Source organism: Rutidosis leptorrhynchoides, chromosome 3 (assembly GCF_046630445.1).
Source record: "Rutidosis leptorrhynchoides isolate AG116_Rl617_1_P2 chromosome 3, CSIRO_AGI_Rlap_v1, whole genome shotgun sequence".
Lineage (NCBI taxonomy): Eukaryota > Viridiplantae > Streptophyta > Magnoliopsida > Asterales > Asteraceae > Rutidosis > Rutidosis leptorrhynchoides.
The window spans coordinates 567,606,975-567,623,839 of NC_092335.1; the positions used below are offsets into that span (position 1 = coordinate 567,606,975).

Genomic DNA, 16,865 nt, shown 5'->3' on the forward strand with positions numbered 1-16,865 from the left:
TGATTGATTGATGACTGTTAAAGTTTGTTTTGGTTAGGGATCGGGTGTTATATTGTTAATGGACTATTGATATTGGGCTTGGGCTTTAGAATTCTAATTTCACGAGGTATAGTAAATTGTAAATTTTAAATAAAATTAATTAATCTTTTTTTTTTTTTTTTTTTTTTTTAGCAAAAACACTTTTACCACTTTTAATTCTGACCGTTGACATGTTGGCGGGTGATGTTCTTTTTGATAAAAAGTGAGATAAAAAGTGAGTTTCTGAATGTGACGTGATAATGTCATAGAGTGAAGTTAAATAGTTGAATGTTAAATTTGGCGAGTGAAAAAGTATTGAGTGATGTGTTAAAATATGATTTAAATCGAGTGTAAAATTAATTAATTAATTAAATAGTATAAAAATAAACGTCTTGACTGTCGCTTATTAAGTGAGACAATAGCAAGCGTCAAATTATTAGCGTCTTGACTGTCGCTTAGAGTCTAAATTGAACTCCACACATGTTCTAAAATCCATGAAAATTTGATTCTACCATTTCCATGGCGAAATTTATTTATTTATTTATTTTTGTTTATTATTTTTTTTATTTTTCTACTTTTTGGTCGGAGGTTCGTTTGGAATCAATTTCTTTATCCGTCGAATCGAGAGAGGGGTGACTCTCTCTACTCTTGAGAGTGTTTCACTCGGGGTGGAAAAATTAATGATAGGGGAAAGATTGTCTACGTCCCACCTCCCCCATACCCAGTGTTGTAAATCGTCTTATTTCTCTCCGAGATCTCCCCGGGATCTCTTTTTTGGAAGGCGACCGAGACGAGATTACCATCTCCCGAGATTTCTCGCTCAAGGGGGTCAAACTTGGTCAAAGCCACGTTTTTTTTTCCAGATTTTCTTGCTTATTTCTCAAAATTTCTCTTAAAATCTGTAATTTCTCAAATTTTCTTCCAAATTTCTCGTTTTTTTTTTAAATCTCTTACAAATGTATATAAATATACATTTATTTACGTATATATGTATATTTATAATAAAAAACTAAAAAGTCAACGTAAGTCAACGCCCGAGATCTCCCCTAGATCATTCCGGGATGCCGAGATCTCCTCAAAAATGTCCAAACGAGATCTCTTCGAGATCCGAGTTCTCCAACCTTGCCCATACCCCATATATATGGGATTGGGTTTTGTTGTTGTATAAAAATAAATAACTAATAATAAAAAAAGGGAGGTGATAAATCTAGATTTAATTTTGATAGATCCACCATATTTTTTCATCATTTCCTAAAGTATCCATGTATGTATAGAATAATGAACCAACTGACGTTTGCTTCAATGGTATCATGTCTCAGAGTGGAAGGGTCCGCGATTAGTTGCCAAGCAACCCGGGTTCAATTCCTGGGGGCGGAAGGTTTTCTCTCCAATTTCTTGCGATTAGTTGCCAAGCAACTCAGGTCTCACAATTAGTTACCGAGCAACTCGGGTAGGAGTTTCTTTCTAGCGTGTGTGGGTGCAAATGATGATGGCCGTTGAAGTAAATGATCCACTGATCCAAATTCGTCGGTAAAATTTTTTTATTGAATAATTAGGTTGAGGTGAGTTAAGATATGAGGGGTATTTTGGGGAAACTGTGTGATGACCCGAAAATTTTTGACTTATTTAAACCAATTCTCTATACGATTTATTATTTTAACACGTTAAACAAAGTCTGTTAGATTGAGTCTCAAAATTTTAGAACTGTTACATATATACAATTACCTTTGACTACTCTCGACGATTCATGAACAATTATATGTATGTATATATATATGTACAAGTAAAAACGACTTTCCTACAGTAAAAATTAATTTGCTACAGTAAAACACTATTTGCTACAGTGAAACCGTATTTTGCTACAGTGCTACAGTGAAAACGAGTTTGCTACAGTGATTTGCTACGGTAAAACACTATTTGCTACAGTAAAACACTATTTACTACAGTAAAACACTATTTGCTACAGTAAACACTATTTGCTACAGTAAACACTATTTGCTACAGTAACACTATTTGATGTCGACGAACTAGCAAACAAAAACAGAAAAGGCGGCCATGCGATCGCATGGCAAAAACACTGAAAACTCATGCGATCGCATGAGCTACAGTAAATCGAAAAGTACTATAAAAGGTCAGTTTTGCTCGACGAAATATTTCATAAATATATATGTACGTAAATTTTATAATTATAATTATAATTATAATTTTAATTTTAAGTTTAATAATAATAAAGTATATTCGAGGGTATTTTTAATTCGGGTTTCAAACCGTTTTAAAATAAGAAAATATTGGGTATTGTTCGGGGTATTGTTCTTGAATCCAAGACCAACCATACAGTCATCTACCATCATTACGTCTACGCAATTTGCCTACAATATTGAATCGCAATATTGAACTGTGAGTTATAGTCTCCCTTTTTAAATACTTTAAATATTTTTGGGCTGAGAATACATGCAATTTATTTTAAACGCAATAAGACACAAGTACATACAAAATTCTACACTGAGTTAAACCGAAAATCCCTTAGCTTTGGTAACTAGTAGCTGCCAGTACATAGGATATGGACTGGTGGGCGCGAATAATTGTATATGGATCCATAGGGCTTGACATCCCCGTCCGAGCTAGAGCGCTAGCCTTTTAACGGACGTATGTTATTTGAGTTTAAGACACGTTGGTTTGCGCGTATTAAAACGAATGGGGTAATTATCACTATAGCGTTAAGTTTAGTTACCAGGGTGCTCTGTTACGTAGAATCTATTGATAAACTTTTGATGAAATCTTGTGGTCTATCTTTATATATGTTTATGACTCGAGCAATTAAACCTATAACTCACCAACATCCGTGTTGACTTTTTAGCATGTTTTGTTTGATCAAGAATCGGTACCCATTACCAACATCCGAGAATTAAACAAATTAACGATCAAGAATCGGTACCCATTACCGAGGATTGATGATTTGTTTGATCAATTGCAAGGATCAAGTGTTTATTCTAAGATTGATCTACGCTCCGGATATCATCAACTGAGAGTGAAGGAAGAAGATGTTCCTAAAACCGCGTTCAGAACCCGTTACGGTCACTATGAGTTTCTAGTCATGCCTTTTGGATTAACTAATGCTCCAGCAGTATTCATGGATCTAATGAATCGCATCTGTAGACCGTATTTAGACAAATTTGTCATTGTTTTTATCGATGACATATTGATTTACTCGAAGAACAAGGAAGAACATGAGTGTAACATCCCGCCTTTTTCCATTTACTTTTCCGTTATACTAATTTAAACTCCGTTATATGTTTATAACATCTCCCGTTGATACGCGTTTTAAATTATCTCGTTTAGGTAATTCCCGCACCCGAACGAAAGTTGAGGGACTAAACTTGACAAGGGATCAAACCCTTGACTAGGTCAAAGGGTCAAACCCCTTTCACCCATTCATTACCATCTCCCTATCTCTCTCTCTTTCTCTCTAGCAAGAACACACCCAATTTCCTTTCTCATACATTCATCATCTAAATCCGGATTAGGGAGCTAGCAACCAAATAAATTACATATTCGTGATCCTCTCTTCATCCTCTTCATTTTGGTACCAACTTCATCTCATTTGGGTAACTTTCTAAAATCACTAGATTTTGTGTTCTTGATGTTTTTAACTTATAAAAGTGTTAATTAGTGTCTATGGCTCAAGTCTAACATGAATATATGATTTATATGCTCGATCTCGTTGTTTTAGTGTAACTAGCATGAACTTGAATTTTGGTGTGTTGTTCTTGAATTTTGGATGATCATATGTTGTTAGATGTTGAAAGTTGATGTTTTAATTGTGTTACTAGCATCACTAGCTTCAATTTGATGTGTAGGTTGCCTTAGAAAACTTCATGAGCTTGATTATTGATTTTTGGTGGAATTGAGTTAGGGTTTGAAGAACTTGAAGTGATTATTTGATGCGTTGATTGCCATGAATTGTTGTTAGTAAGTTGTTAGTTGTATTGTATGCTCCATTACCTACAAAATGGCATGTCACATGTATGCATTGAATGCCCAAATCATTAAATGTGCATTGGTGAGTTTGAAGCATTAATGTGGGCATTGAATGATCACTTGGTTGGAAAACTCGGTTGTTACAAATGAGGTTTTTGATTGTTAAATTGTGTTTAGTTGCATTCTATGTCAAAAGAGCTTTCCAACGATATAAGGTGCGAGTCCTAAGTGTTTGTGGTTTGCGTTTTATGCTTATTTGAAGTTTGGATCAAGTTGGACAAGTGAAACAGACCAGGCACCAGCACCCGCCTATTGTCGCGGCGCGACAGAAGGGTGCCGCGGCGCGGCATAAGCCGTGCCCAGCTTCTGTCTCCGGTGTCCATTTTATGGAAAATGTTTGGCATACTACGGACCTCCAATTCACATGAAACTTGTTCTAACATGTTCATATATGATTAAAAACCTCAGAAAAATAGTTCGGAACCCGACCCGAACGTGTTGACTTTCGTTGACTTTGACCGACCAAAGTTTGACTTTTAATCAAACTTAACCAAATATTTGTGCAATCGTTCTAACATGTTTTTATACTTGTACCTTGCATGAAACATGACAATTTGATTCACATGCTATTATGATCGAGTCTTAACGAGCCATAGGACTAATTGAACATCTTTGACCTATCGTGTTTACCGTTATTGATACAAACCTATTGTTTAGGTCAAGACTAGCATTGTTCTTTGCACACGTTTACTTGTCGAAGTACTTTACTACTCGTGCACTCAAGGTGAGATCATAGTCCCACTTTTACTCTTTTTGAACTTATATTTGGGATGAGAAAACATAAACGATTCTTTTGAACTAAGTGAACACAAGAACGGGAAAACAAACATTCTACATACGAGTTTAGAACAAAAAAATCCTCAATTCGATTATCATTAGTTACACTTGCCGGGTGTAAGCGAGAACTTATGTTATATGGCCATATGGGTTGACAACCCTCATCCCTGACGGTTCGCTACCGTCTACGGATGAAATATATTTTCGAGAATCAGTGTTTGTTCTAGTACTAAGTGATGGGGTATACAATGGAAGGAATGTTAAGCTTTGATAATTGGGTGCTCGTGAAACAAACTTTTGGAATGTATTACTATTATTTCATTGATGCAAATCTTGTGGTTCACTTGTACTTACTTACTTAAATCTATGATTTCACCAACGTTTTCGTTGACAGATTTCTATGTTTTTCTCAGGTCCTTGAACGATACATGATACATGCTTCCGCTCATTATTTTGATACTTGCATTGGATGTCACGCCTCGTTCTATCTATCTTAAACTCAACATTTACATATCAATGCCTCGTTCTAGGAAAAAAAAAAAAAAAAAAGCAAGACTATTATAATTACAGATAACATAACCTCATCAGTCATCTCTACCATTTACCAGTTTCATTTATACGGTATTCTGATGAATAAGACTGTTTCGAATCACCTTATCTGATGCGTCTAAAAGCTTTTAATCTTGCACCAGATAAATTATTCAAACAAATTGAATCTATTATAGCTTTTTTAAAAGGGCAACAATTTTTTTATATATTATATATTATAAATAAAAATAAGAGTAGCAATAAGCTAGAAATTACAACACTTCTAAAGGATAACTTTGACTACATGCCCTAAAACAACTATTAGAAATCAAAGACTCAGTTTCAATCAACAGGAGGACCTAAAAAATTCCAATCAAAAATCCAAACAACTAACACGAACACTCCAACAAACTAATAAGCGACCCACCATCTAAATCAACATCACAGATGATTATTTAAGGACAATCAATGAAAAATCCGATTCCTAGGTTGAAAAGAATTATCCCCAGTAGGCATGATAAAACAACTCATTCACCTAAATATGGGCTAATGCCTAATGCAACAATTCTTTAATGGAGGTAACGTGAAGCTGATAAACAGAAATTTACACAACAAAATGTTGAACGAACGTATTTATATACATAAAGGTATAGAAATTAATGTGATAGTAGGGGAATATGTTACAAGTTACCTGCGAAGGAGAAGGTGAAGAAGAAGGCGAGAGAAGGTTGACTTGCCGCTGTTTTTGGGCCCACAAATGAAGGCAGCTGGATTGTGAACAGAAGCAGCTACGGTGTCAGCCGCCTGCGACCATTCTTGCGGTATGTATATGTTTCTTGCTTCACTTTCTTCAACCTCAATCGCCATTTTGAAAGCTAAATTGATTGATTGATTGATGACTGTTAAAGTTTGTTTTGGTTAGGGATCGGGTGTTATATTGTTAATGGACTATTGATATTGGGCTTGGGCTTTAGAATTCTAATTTCACGAGGTATAGTAAATTGTAAATTTTAAATAAAATTAATTAATCTTTTTTTTTTTTTTTTTTTTTTTTTAGCAAAAACACTTTTACCACTTTTAATTCTGACTGTTGACATGTAGGCGGGTGATGTCCTTTTTGATAAAAAGTGAGATAAAAAGTGAGTTTCTGAATGTGACGTGATAATGTCATAGAGTAAAGTTAAATAGTTGAATGTTAAATTTGGCGAGTGAAAAAGTATTAAGTGATGTGTTAAAATATGATTTAAATCGAGTGTAAAATTAATTAATTAATAGTATAAAAATAAACGTCTTGACTGTGGCTTATTAAGTGAGACAATAGCAAGCGTCAAATTATTAGCGTCTTGACTGTCGCTTAGAGTCTAAATTGAACTCCACACATGTTCTAAAATCCATGAAAATTTGATTCTACCATTTACATGGCGAAATTTATTTATTTATTTATTTTTGTTTATTATTTTTTTATTTTTCTACTTTTGGTCGGAGTTTCGTTTGGAATCAATTTCTTTATCCGTCGAATCGAGAGAGGGATGACTCTCTATTCTTGGGAGTGTTTCACTCGGGGTGAAAAAATTAATGATAGGGGAAAGATTGTCTACGTCCCACATCTCCCATACCCAGTGTTGTAAATCGTCTTATTTCTCTCCGAGATCTCCCCGGGATCTCTTTTTTGGAAGGCGGCCGAGACGAGATTACCATCTCCCGAGATTTCTCGCTCAAGGGGGTCAAACTTGGTCAAAGCCACGTTTTTTTTTCAGATTTTCTTGCTTATTTCTCAAAATTTCTCTTAAAATATGTAATTTCTCAAATTTTCTTCCAAATTTCTCCTTTTTTTAAAAAAAAAAATCTTACAAATGTATATAAATATACATTTATTTACGTATATATGTATATTTATATTAAAAAACTAAAAAAAGTCAACGTAAGTCAACACCCGAGAACTCCCCAAGATCATTCCGGGATGCCGAGATCTCCTCAAAAATGTCCAAACGAGATCTCTCCGAGATCCGAGTTCTCCAACCTTGCCCATACCCCACATATATGGGATTGGGTTTTGTTGTTGTATAAAAATAAATAACTAATAATAAAAAAAGGGAGGTGATAAATCCAGATTTAATTTTGATAGATCCACCATATTTTTTCATCATTTCCTAAAGTATCCATGTATGTATAGAATAATGAACCAACTGACGTTTGCTTCAATGGTATCATGTCTCAGAGTGGAAGGGTCCGCGATTAGTTGCCAAGCAACCCGGGTTCAATTCCTGGGAGCGGAAGGTTTTCTCTCCAATTTCTTGCGATTAGTTGCCAAGCAACTCAGGTCTCACAATTAGTTACCGAGCAACTCGGGTAAGAGTTTCTTTCTAGCGTGTGTGGGTGCAAATGATGATGGCCGTTGAAGTAAATGATCCACTGATCCACATTCGTCGGTAAAAAAAATTTATTGAATAATTAGGTTGAGGTGAGTTAAGATATGAGGGGTATTTTGGGGAAACTGTGTAAAATAGTAGTGGATCTATCAAATTTGAATGTAGAAATATCATCACCCATAAAAAAAAAAAAATAGGGTATAAAAATGTGATTGGTCAAACAAACACTAACATTCCTTTCGCTTTTCATTAGATTCTTACTAACGCCATTTGTTTCACAAATTGACGATGCACTATGTCCGTCAGTGGCATCAGAAAATAGCCACTTGGCTTCCAGCTCAGTGACGCCACTTTTGTAATGCGGGGTTAGATATGGTTTTACCGGTTGTGTAACATATTGCATGACCTATGAGTGTTTAAATATCAAGCATTTAATGAACTATTCAATTTTAAGCACGAGCTCATATATCTTGAATTCGAGCTCTCGAACTTGAGTCGAACTAAAAAAATGATTACTCGATAAGCTTGTCGAGCAGAACTCGCGAACATTAATATTCGACTCGACATGATCGAAACTCGTTTTAATTTCTCGAAACAAACAAGCTAATGGAATTACTAGTCAAACGAGCAAGTCTATCATCATACTAATATTATCATATAACTTAAATTAGTACGGAGTATTAGTATTAGTATTTAGTACTAAAATTCTGAATTTATATTACAACTTGACAAACATATAAAATAGTTGAACTATCACCATATGATTAATAGATAGTGCATTTAACTTATGTTTCATATATACTCTCATCAAGGGTGTCTTAAGCGTGTGCAGTCACACATAACTCGAAAATTTTAAAGGATCTAAAAATTTGTAAAGCTTATATAATAATACATTCATTAATGAATTTTTTTATTTGTAGTCGTAAAAGCTATCTTTAAGAATTTATTTTAGTAAGATTTAGTGATCCATTGGAGAAGTTATGTGAAGGAAGTGAGTAGTTATTTTGAAGATACAAACAATACATGCATGTCTAAATTTGTTAAGGATAACCCTAAGCGCTATCTTTAATTTTTTTCTTAATTAACATATCCGTATGTTTTGGGTCAAAATTGTGAAGGGTTATGGTTTAAAAAGGTGTAGATGTGTGACTCTTTTTATTAGTTTGTTTCTTTTAGTTTGTGATGGGTAATGGTTGCTCGTGCTCGTGCTCGTGTTTCTGTTGTGGTCCCGACATTAATTTTGGCATTATTAAGACGATGGAAATCTTGTATGTTCTTTAGACGTGTTTAGTTCAATAAATTGTTCGAAATTGTTTGTAAAATGGTTTGTGTTTGTTTGGTTAAAGTGGTTGATTGTCGAATTGTGCATTAAGGTCTAGTTTATTTTATGGTTGGTTTAAAAGATCGTTGGATGTTTAATTAGACGATGCTCTAACTTATTTGTAAAGAGTTTGGATCTCCGAATCTTAAATTTAAATTTTCGTTTTTCGTCAAACTAAAGTAAAAAAAGAATTACCTTCACGAAAGAAACATACTCACAACTTTTATAAAAACGATCAGAATGAAAAAGTGAAAATGAAATTTTATTAGTTAAACACTACGCACTCGTCTGAATAAAAATAGTTCAAGTTCATTCCCGACTAACCTTATACTCCGCGCCGTGTCTTTGGATTATACTCCGATTTTTATTGAAACAGAAACTATACGACCTTCGATATTTCCTTCTCAATCGGCACGGAATCCATCGCTGTCACGTGGCTTCCTTTGTATATTCCCACCGAATGGTATCTTCTAGTCACATTTACATACGCTTTCTAGTTTGTTGGGTAAAATAAAATGTGAATCACACTGTACACAATGTATGAAATTTCAACCATTGTTATGTTTTCAGTGTATGTTAGAGTCTCCTGTTTTCACTTTAACTAGAATCAAAAATTGAATAGGTTTTAAGATGCATGGAAGGTGTTTGATGAAATGCCTGAGTCAAACCAAACCCTTGTTTTGACCTCTTTGTAAAATGGTGCCGTTTCACTTAAGAAACAACTCCTCTCTTGTCTGTTCTGTAAAAAACAAATTGTCGTTCCACAACCTCAGTACTAACACGTTGGCGGAGGATGATGTCATCGGCCTCTCCAACCTCATCCTAAAGTTGGACCCACAAGCCCTAACCAAAAATCTAGAAACCAGCTCAGTCTGCTGGACACCAGATTTGGTGAACAAAGTTTTAAAACGGTTATGGAACCATGGCCCTAAAGCCCTTCAGTTCTTTAAGCTGCTCGAACGCCACCCCACTTACACCCACTCCACCACATCTTTTGACCACGCCATTGATATCGCTGCCCGATTACGCGACTACAAGACTGTTTGGACTCTTGTTGCCCGTATGCGGAAACACAAGTTGGGTCCCACTCACAAAACATTTGCAATCATAACAGAACGATACATCTCAGCTGGAAAAGCTGACAAAGCTGTTAAAGTTTTCTTGTCGATGCAAGAATATGGCTGCCAACAAGATTTGAATAGTTTTAATACGTTTCTTGATGTTCTATGCAAGTCTAGACGAGTTGAAATGGCTTATAACTTGTTTAAGGTTTTAAAGAGAAGATTTAGAGCTGATACGATTAGTTATAACATAATCGCTAATGGTTTTTGTTTGATTAAACGAACACCGAGGGCGTTAGAGGTTTTGAGGGAGATGGTAGAAAATGGTCTCGAGCCCACTCTTAAAACGTTTAATGTGATTCTTAACGGGTATTTTAAGGCGGGCCAGCTTAAAGAAGCTTGGCAGTTTTTTTTGGAGATGAAAAGGCGAAAATGTGTGATGGATGTTGTTACGTATACGACAGTGGTGCACGGATTTGGGGTGGCAGGTGAGATTCATAAGGCCCGCCAGGTGTTCGATGAAATGATTGGTGCTGGGATACTTCCTTCTGTTGCAACTTACAATGCGTTTATTCAAGTTTTATGTAAAAAAGACAATGTTGAAAATGCTATTGTAGTGTTTGAGGAGATGTTGAAAAAGGGTTATACACCTAATACAACAACTTACAATGTAGTGATAAGAGGTTTGTGTCATGTTGGAAAGATGGATGAGGCAATGGAGTATTTGGATAAGATGAAACATGATGAATGTCAACCAAATGTTCAAACTTTTAATGTGATTATTAGGTATTATTGTGATGAAGGTGAAATTGAGAAGAGTTTGAAAGTTTTTGAGAGCATGAGTAGCGGCGAATGCTTGCCGAATTTGGATTCGTACAATGTTTTGATTAGTGGAATGTTTGGGAGGAAGAGGCCTGATGATTTAATGGTGGCGGGGAAATTGTTGATAGAAATGGTGGAAAGAGGATTTATTCCTCGAAAGTTTACGTTTAATCGAATCTTGAACGGGCTTTTGCTTACTGGAAATCAAGATTTTGCTAAAGAGATACTTAGGGCACAAAGTAGATGTGGTCGTCTCCCTCGTCACTTCAGATTATGATCTTATGAAAGCTGTATATGTTTTCTGTATGTAGTTAAATACTTTCATCTCTATAAGCTAGTATCCGATACTACTGTTGTTGAGTTAATTTATGTTCAATGTAGCAGCATTTAGTTACGGAAAACATTTTTCGTAGAATTTTCTTAAAATTATAATGGATGGTATCGAGGGAGTTGATGGTTCTTCGAGTTAGCTTCCTCTCGGTCTCGTTCGTTTAGTTCTTGTTTAGGTGTTCTGGCCGGTTAGGTTGTCTTTCTTATTTTTGTGTTATGCGTTTGTTTAGGCAAGTTGGTTGTGTCGGGACTCGTTGCCTTATTTTGTTGTTTTTTAGTTTTGTTTAGTTTGTTGGGCTTTGTCTTCTTGATTCTGGTTCTTTCATTTTTTATGAAAGTATCTCTTGCTTGTTTTTTATATTTAGGTTATTTCTTTCGTAAAAAATGTCAAATAATATGTGGTGTTAGTGTTTTTTATATATATTTATGATAATATAATATATTATGATAAACGTTCCTAACTAATTTGCAGATGCAATTGTGAATGATGGCGATTGGCGATGACAAAGAACTTGTTGGAAGATAAACAACGTCAAGATTACCATAAGTTAGCTTATTGGAGTCTTTAAATGATGTGAAATAAAATAAAAAGACAAAATAATATCATAAAGTTCTCCTCTTTTACTTAAATCATCAATGAATGAATTAATGAAATATAACAATCAACTATAGTTAACAAAATCCTTCACGAGTCCTTCGAATGTCATACAAATATGAACAATACTAATGAAAATCCAACCTTGATTAGTTACTTATTTATGGGTGGTTATTTATGGGTGGTTTTATGATACTTTTCTTTAATCCAATGAAACCCGGTCGTTGTTCCATTTTAACCTTCTTCATTCCACTTGTCGCCGCTGCTTTTGACTTGCCGAAACCTTCTCCTACCTTACTCTTAATGCCGGTACCCTTGCTTCCAGTATAACTGTTGTAGTATTCGGGTTCCGAATCCCATTGATCTGCCCATGAATTATATCTGTTGTCTAGTGCCATTTTCTTGATCTTTTTATCCCAACCTTTGAAATATCGATGCACAACTTATCTTATAATTTTCGCTGATGATTGTCACAAGTTATAAACTTATTTCTAGTTAAAGCGAGGGAGGTAACTAAATGTATCTCGTCTTTGAAATTGAACCAGTTATGAGAGTCAATACAAATAGTAAGTTGGTGTTTATATAGAGGGATATTGGATACTATTTAACTTTGAACGTTGAAATACCTATAATTTAATTTGGTGCTTCTGCTTAATCCTTCTATCATCGCTTTTAATTTTCATTTCTTTTAGTCATCAACAACAACGTTTGAAGGTCGATGGTTTATAGCTCCTTGAAGATCGGTTGCTCCGACCACCGGCATCTCGCCGGTGTTTTTTTTTTTTTTTTTTTTTTTTGCTTCTTGTGAAAATAATGTTCAATCGCTCCGTTTGCTCTGGCTACTCGTTGGCTTCGTCTTCTCCGGTCACGCTTTCAGTGAACAGGCGGCGATTCCGTGCTTTTAGGTATGGGATCTGGGATCTGCAGGTTCGACAGGGGTTTTTGATGGCTTTTCGTTTGTCTGGGTTAGGTCGGGTGGCTCCGATTTTTTTGGTATTCTGCTCCTCGCTTCCGGTTTTTTCTACTTTGGTGGGTGTAGGCGACGAGTTCCGCCGAAACTCTACAAGCATTCAGGTATGGTTTTTGGCTTGCTATGGTGTGGGGTTAGAGTTGGCTAGCTAGTGGTTGAAGTGTTATGTGTTGAAACTCTATTGATTCCGACGGTCTGACACTTGCCGGCGGTTTATGTGGGCTGTTGGCGGTTGCTGGTGGCTGTCGACGGTCTGGATGGCTGTTGTAAGTGGTAAGGATGGTGGATGGTGGTTGACTGCCGCCTGCTGCCTAGGACTGGCGGGTGGCATCTGGTGGTTTCTGACGGTTGTTGGTGGGCCATTAGAGGCTGCCGTGGTCTAAGGTGGCGATGGTGGTGGTTGGCTACTGCTAGCGGCTGTTGGTTGTTACTGGTGGCTGCTGGCGGAAGTTGACTGTCTTTTCGATGACCGTTGGAATTGGTGGGTTTGTATATTCAAAAATTTGGCGGAGATGGCCGGGTCTCTATTGGTTTGACGTCGTATTTTTGTATTGTTCGGCTGTCATTCTGCTGTAGTGTTCATGCCTCTCCCGTAGTCGAGTCTATTCGGGTGGACTCGATGTCGTTGTCGGCGTGTGTTGACTTTGTTGACCATGGTAAATTGATGTTTTTTGAAGTAGTTCTCTCGGGATCCTTTTATCCGCTCGAACGAGGTTTTGATCTTACTTGACGAGCATGTGGTCTCTGGTTAGGAGTGTTATGTGGTTCTTTGGGTACGAGAGGTTACTTTGATTTGCAGGCCTCGGGTTAGATGCTGCTGGAGTGCCCGACGTTCATTTTAGTGTGCGGCTTTTAAATAGTGGAGATAGTGGCGTTAGATACGTGTCCGGTTTTATGTAGTGTTTAGATTTAGGTTTGGTGGTTATACGTTTGTTGTTTCATTACATTTTTAATGTGCTCGCTCTCTTTCAATCAATGTTTTCGTCCAATGTTTGTAGGTCGATCAGAACGAGCCCTTACAATTTCAATCTTTGTCGTTTGTATGTACCATCGGATCTTTACGATCTTTATGTATATATATATATATATATATATATATATATATATATATATATATATATATATATATATATATATATATATATGCCAAAAAAAAAAAAAAAAAAAAAACCTTTGAACGTTGAATTTCAACTTTGGTTGCTTTCTAGAACTACATATTTAATGGCTTACGTATGGACGGCTTGTAAATACTTGGCAAGAATACAACTAAATATTTGATGCATACGTCAACCTTTATTATGCATCATAGTGTTATACAAAATGTTTAAACACGCAAATTATTAGTCTTATCCGTTAAAATTATACTATCTCCGTCTCATATTAATTGTTTTTAGATAACAAAAAAACGCACGTCTTAATCAGGGTTGGTCTTGTGATTTTAGATGCCCCGTACGAGTCTGAAAAAAGGTGCCCCCTAATAAAAAATACATTAATCTTACGTAACCTAGTTAAGCTATGCGGTCATCCTCGATTATTTGTACATTAATATAAAAAATACATTAATATAAAAAATAAGATATATTTGTACAATTTTTCTAATAAAAACATCAATTACTTTTTTGATCTAAAGTTTTTATCTACAACCAGAAAATTTAGAGAATATTTGTCATGTATTACTCGTGAGTTATGCCGTCGTCAATTAAAACTATATTTAATGTGGCGATATTAGGTGGATTTTGGCTCTATCACGACACAATGCAGCGTGATGGGATGAAAAATTTGCTGGTGTGATGGGAGCATCACGGGAAGATTTGTTGGGCGTGAAGGATTTTCAACCAATCAGAAATTAGATTAATGCTTTTATAATTTATTTAATTAGATAAGCCTATCACACTTCATCACTCCATTACCATTAAAAACTCTATCACGTCATCACACTTGTCAAATTAGCATTAACTCCACAAAAACACCTCATCACACCCTATCGCGCCATCACAATTAACAACAGTCTTACGTTTTTGAGGTATTTGATCTTTAATATAAGAAGAATGTTAATAGTACGTCTATGATTGCAATATGTGTCTTAAAGTCACTTTGTTATCATAGTTTTTATTTTCGTGTTTGCTATCATGTTATTTTATTCTAATATCTTAAAGTATATTGACTTCATATGTGTGAAAATTGTGAAGTTACAAACTTATAGAGTGTAAGGATGAATATGAAATGTTACATAAATTTAAAGGGGGTTAAAGTTACAAAGTAAAAAAAGTTAAAACCACCTCCGTGACCACCACCCCACCTCTTCTTTTTGGTCATCTTCTTCGGTCCAAGATGAAAAGTTTAAAACTGAATTTGAGATTTGCTTATTTTAGCTTCTATAGAGTTTAATCTTTACCTAAAACACAATATATTCATTATAACTCGTGTTTAATCGCTGTAAATCATCTGAAAGTCCTCTAGTACAGTAAAACATCAACTAAAATTTTGATGCCCCTGAATTTTTTATGCCCAGTGCGGTGGCACGCTTGACCCACCACCAAATCCGGCCTTGGTTTTAATGAAATGTTATAGAAGTATTTTATTTTTTGTTTACTTTCCAGTTTTACCCTTATATTTTCTTTCATCTATAATCCTATTCACATACATTAATGGCATAATAGAATTTAAACGTCTTATCACTACTACAGAACGGGCTATTTGAACGTGTGTAAAAGACCATGTAGACGTGTTGAATGACACATCTAAATGACACATCTCTAATTGATATTGCTAATTACACCGGTTCCTTGCACCGGTCTAATAAACTTATATAGACGTGTTCAACATAGGTTAGACGGTAGGTAGTTAGACGTGTTCCGTTATCTCAATTAGACGTGGTCCGTTATGTCAGTTAGACTTGTTCCATTACTTCAAATAGACGTGGTCAAAATCCATTTGGACGTGTTCCGTTAGTGTAATTAGTCGTGTTGTTAGTAAGAACTAGACGTGTTCTTGATGAGTTTTCAATTAGTCGTGTCCCGTATTAACTTGTGCCCGCCATTTTTCCCCAAATTTTTTAAATATCAGAATATAATATTAAATTTTTAAATAGCCGCTAATATTAACTACCATTCAAAATTTCACGCCAAATATAACAGACTATCAATTAGACGTGCTAGCAAATAGACGTGTTAGCAATTAGACGTGTTTGCAAGTTACCAATTAGACGTGTTAGCTAGGTAAGTTTCTGCTGACAATTAAAATGTGCTGTAAAAGTGGTTTAACTGAAAAAATTATTACATGATTATAAATAAATGTATAAACATTCTACAGATAGACAAATTAAAATTGTTACACCACACTCAACTATACAATTGACATAATGTATTTGATTTGTACCTATATCTAACAAAATGTAATACAAAATACATCTATCGTTAATATACTTTAAACATAGAAAAAACGAATGTCTTTGCACCAAATATATATCACGCCCAACTAGCATTCTGCCCATTTTGTAAGCATCCAAGTTTGTCATTCTGCTATAATCCTACATAAACATCCAAATATGACATCAATTAATGCAAACTTGATATGTAAAATGATTGTTGATCAGTGCAAATAGTAATACAAACAGTTAATTTAACTTATAATTATACAACCATTATAACATACCTTGTTGAGATCAAAAAGGACTCCACAAATGCCATCTTTCAAAAATATCGTCTAGATCGATGGTAGAAATGCAACGTTCATCCCACGAAAGCTGTAGATTTCAAATAGATTCCCAATATATATTTTATTATATATTTTATATTAACATATATAATAAAGTATAAGTTATATTTAAAATATACAAACAGAAATAATTTAGTAATTTTTCACAATACCAACAACTTACTTCGTCAATACGAAATTCTCTCTTTATACCACCACTTGCGATCGAATACATCCAACTGAGGACATAGTAACCGCACTCCCAACTGCCTGGTTGTTGATTGCACTGCATGACAAGTGCAAACGCGTTTAACATGTAAAACGTATACAATAACATTAA

General features: G+C 35.2%; 1 protein-coding gene across 1 annotated transcript; it reads left to right on the forward strand.

Annotated features, from left to right (window-relative positions):
- The first annotated feature begins 9,416 nt into the window (after nucleotides 1-9,416).
- Nucleotides 9,417-11,518, forward strand: LOC139898620 (pentatricopeptide repeat-containing protein At1g74900, mitochondrial-like). Its single transcript, XM_071881375.1, has one exon. The coding sequence runs from the start codon at nucleotides 9,748-9,750 to the stop codon at nucleotides 11,209-11,211; it is 1,464 nt and encodes a 487-aa protein (XP_071737476.1). The 5' UTR covers nucleotides 9,417-9,747; the 3' UTR covers nucleotides 11,212-11,518.
- The last annotated feature ends 5,347 nt before the right edge of the window (nucleotides 11,519-16,865 follow it).

Coding starts and splice junctions, on each gene's coding strand:
- LOC139898620 (XM_071881375.1), top strand. CDS start 9,748: ATGGTGCCGTTTCACTTAAGAAACAACTCCTCTCTTGTCTGTTCTGTA.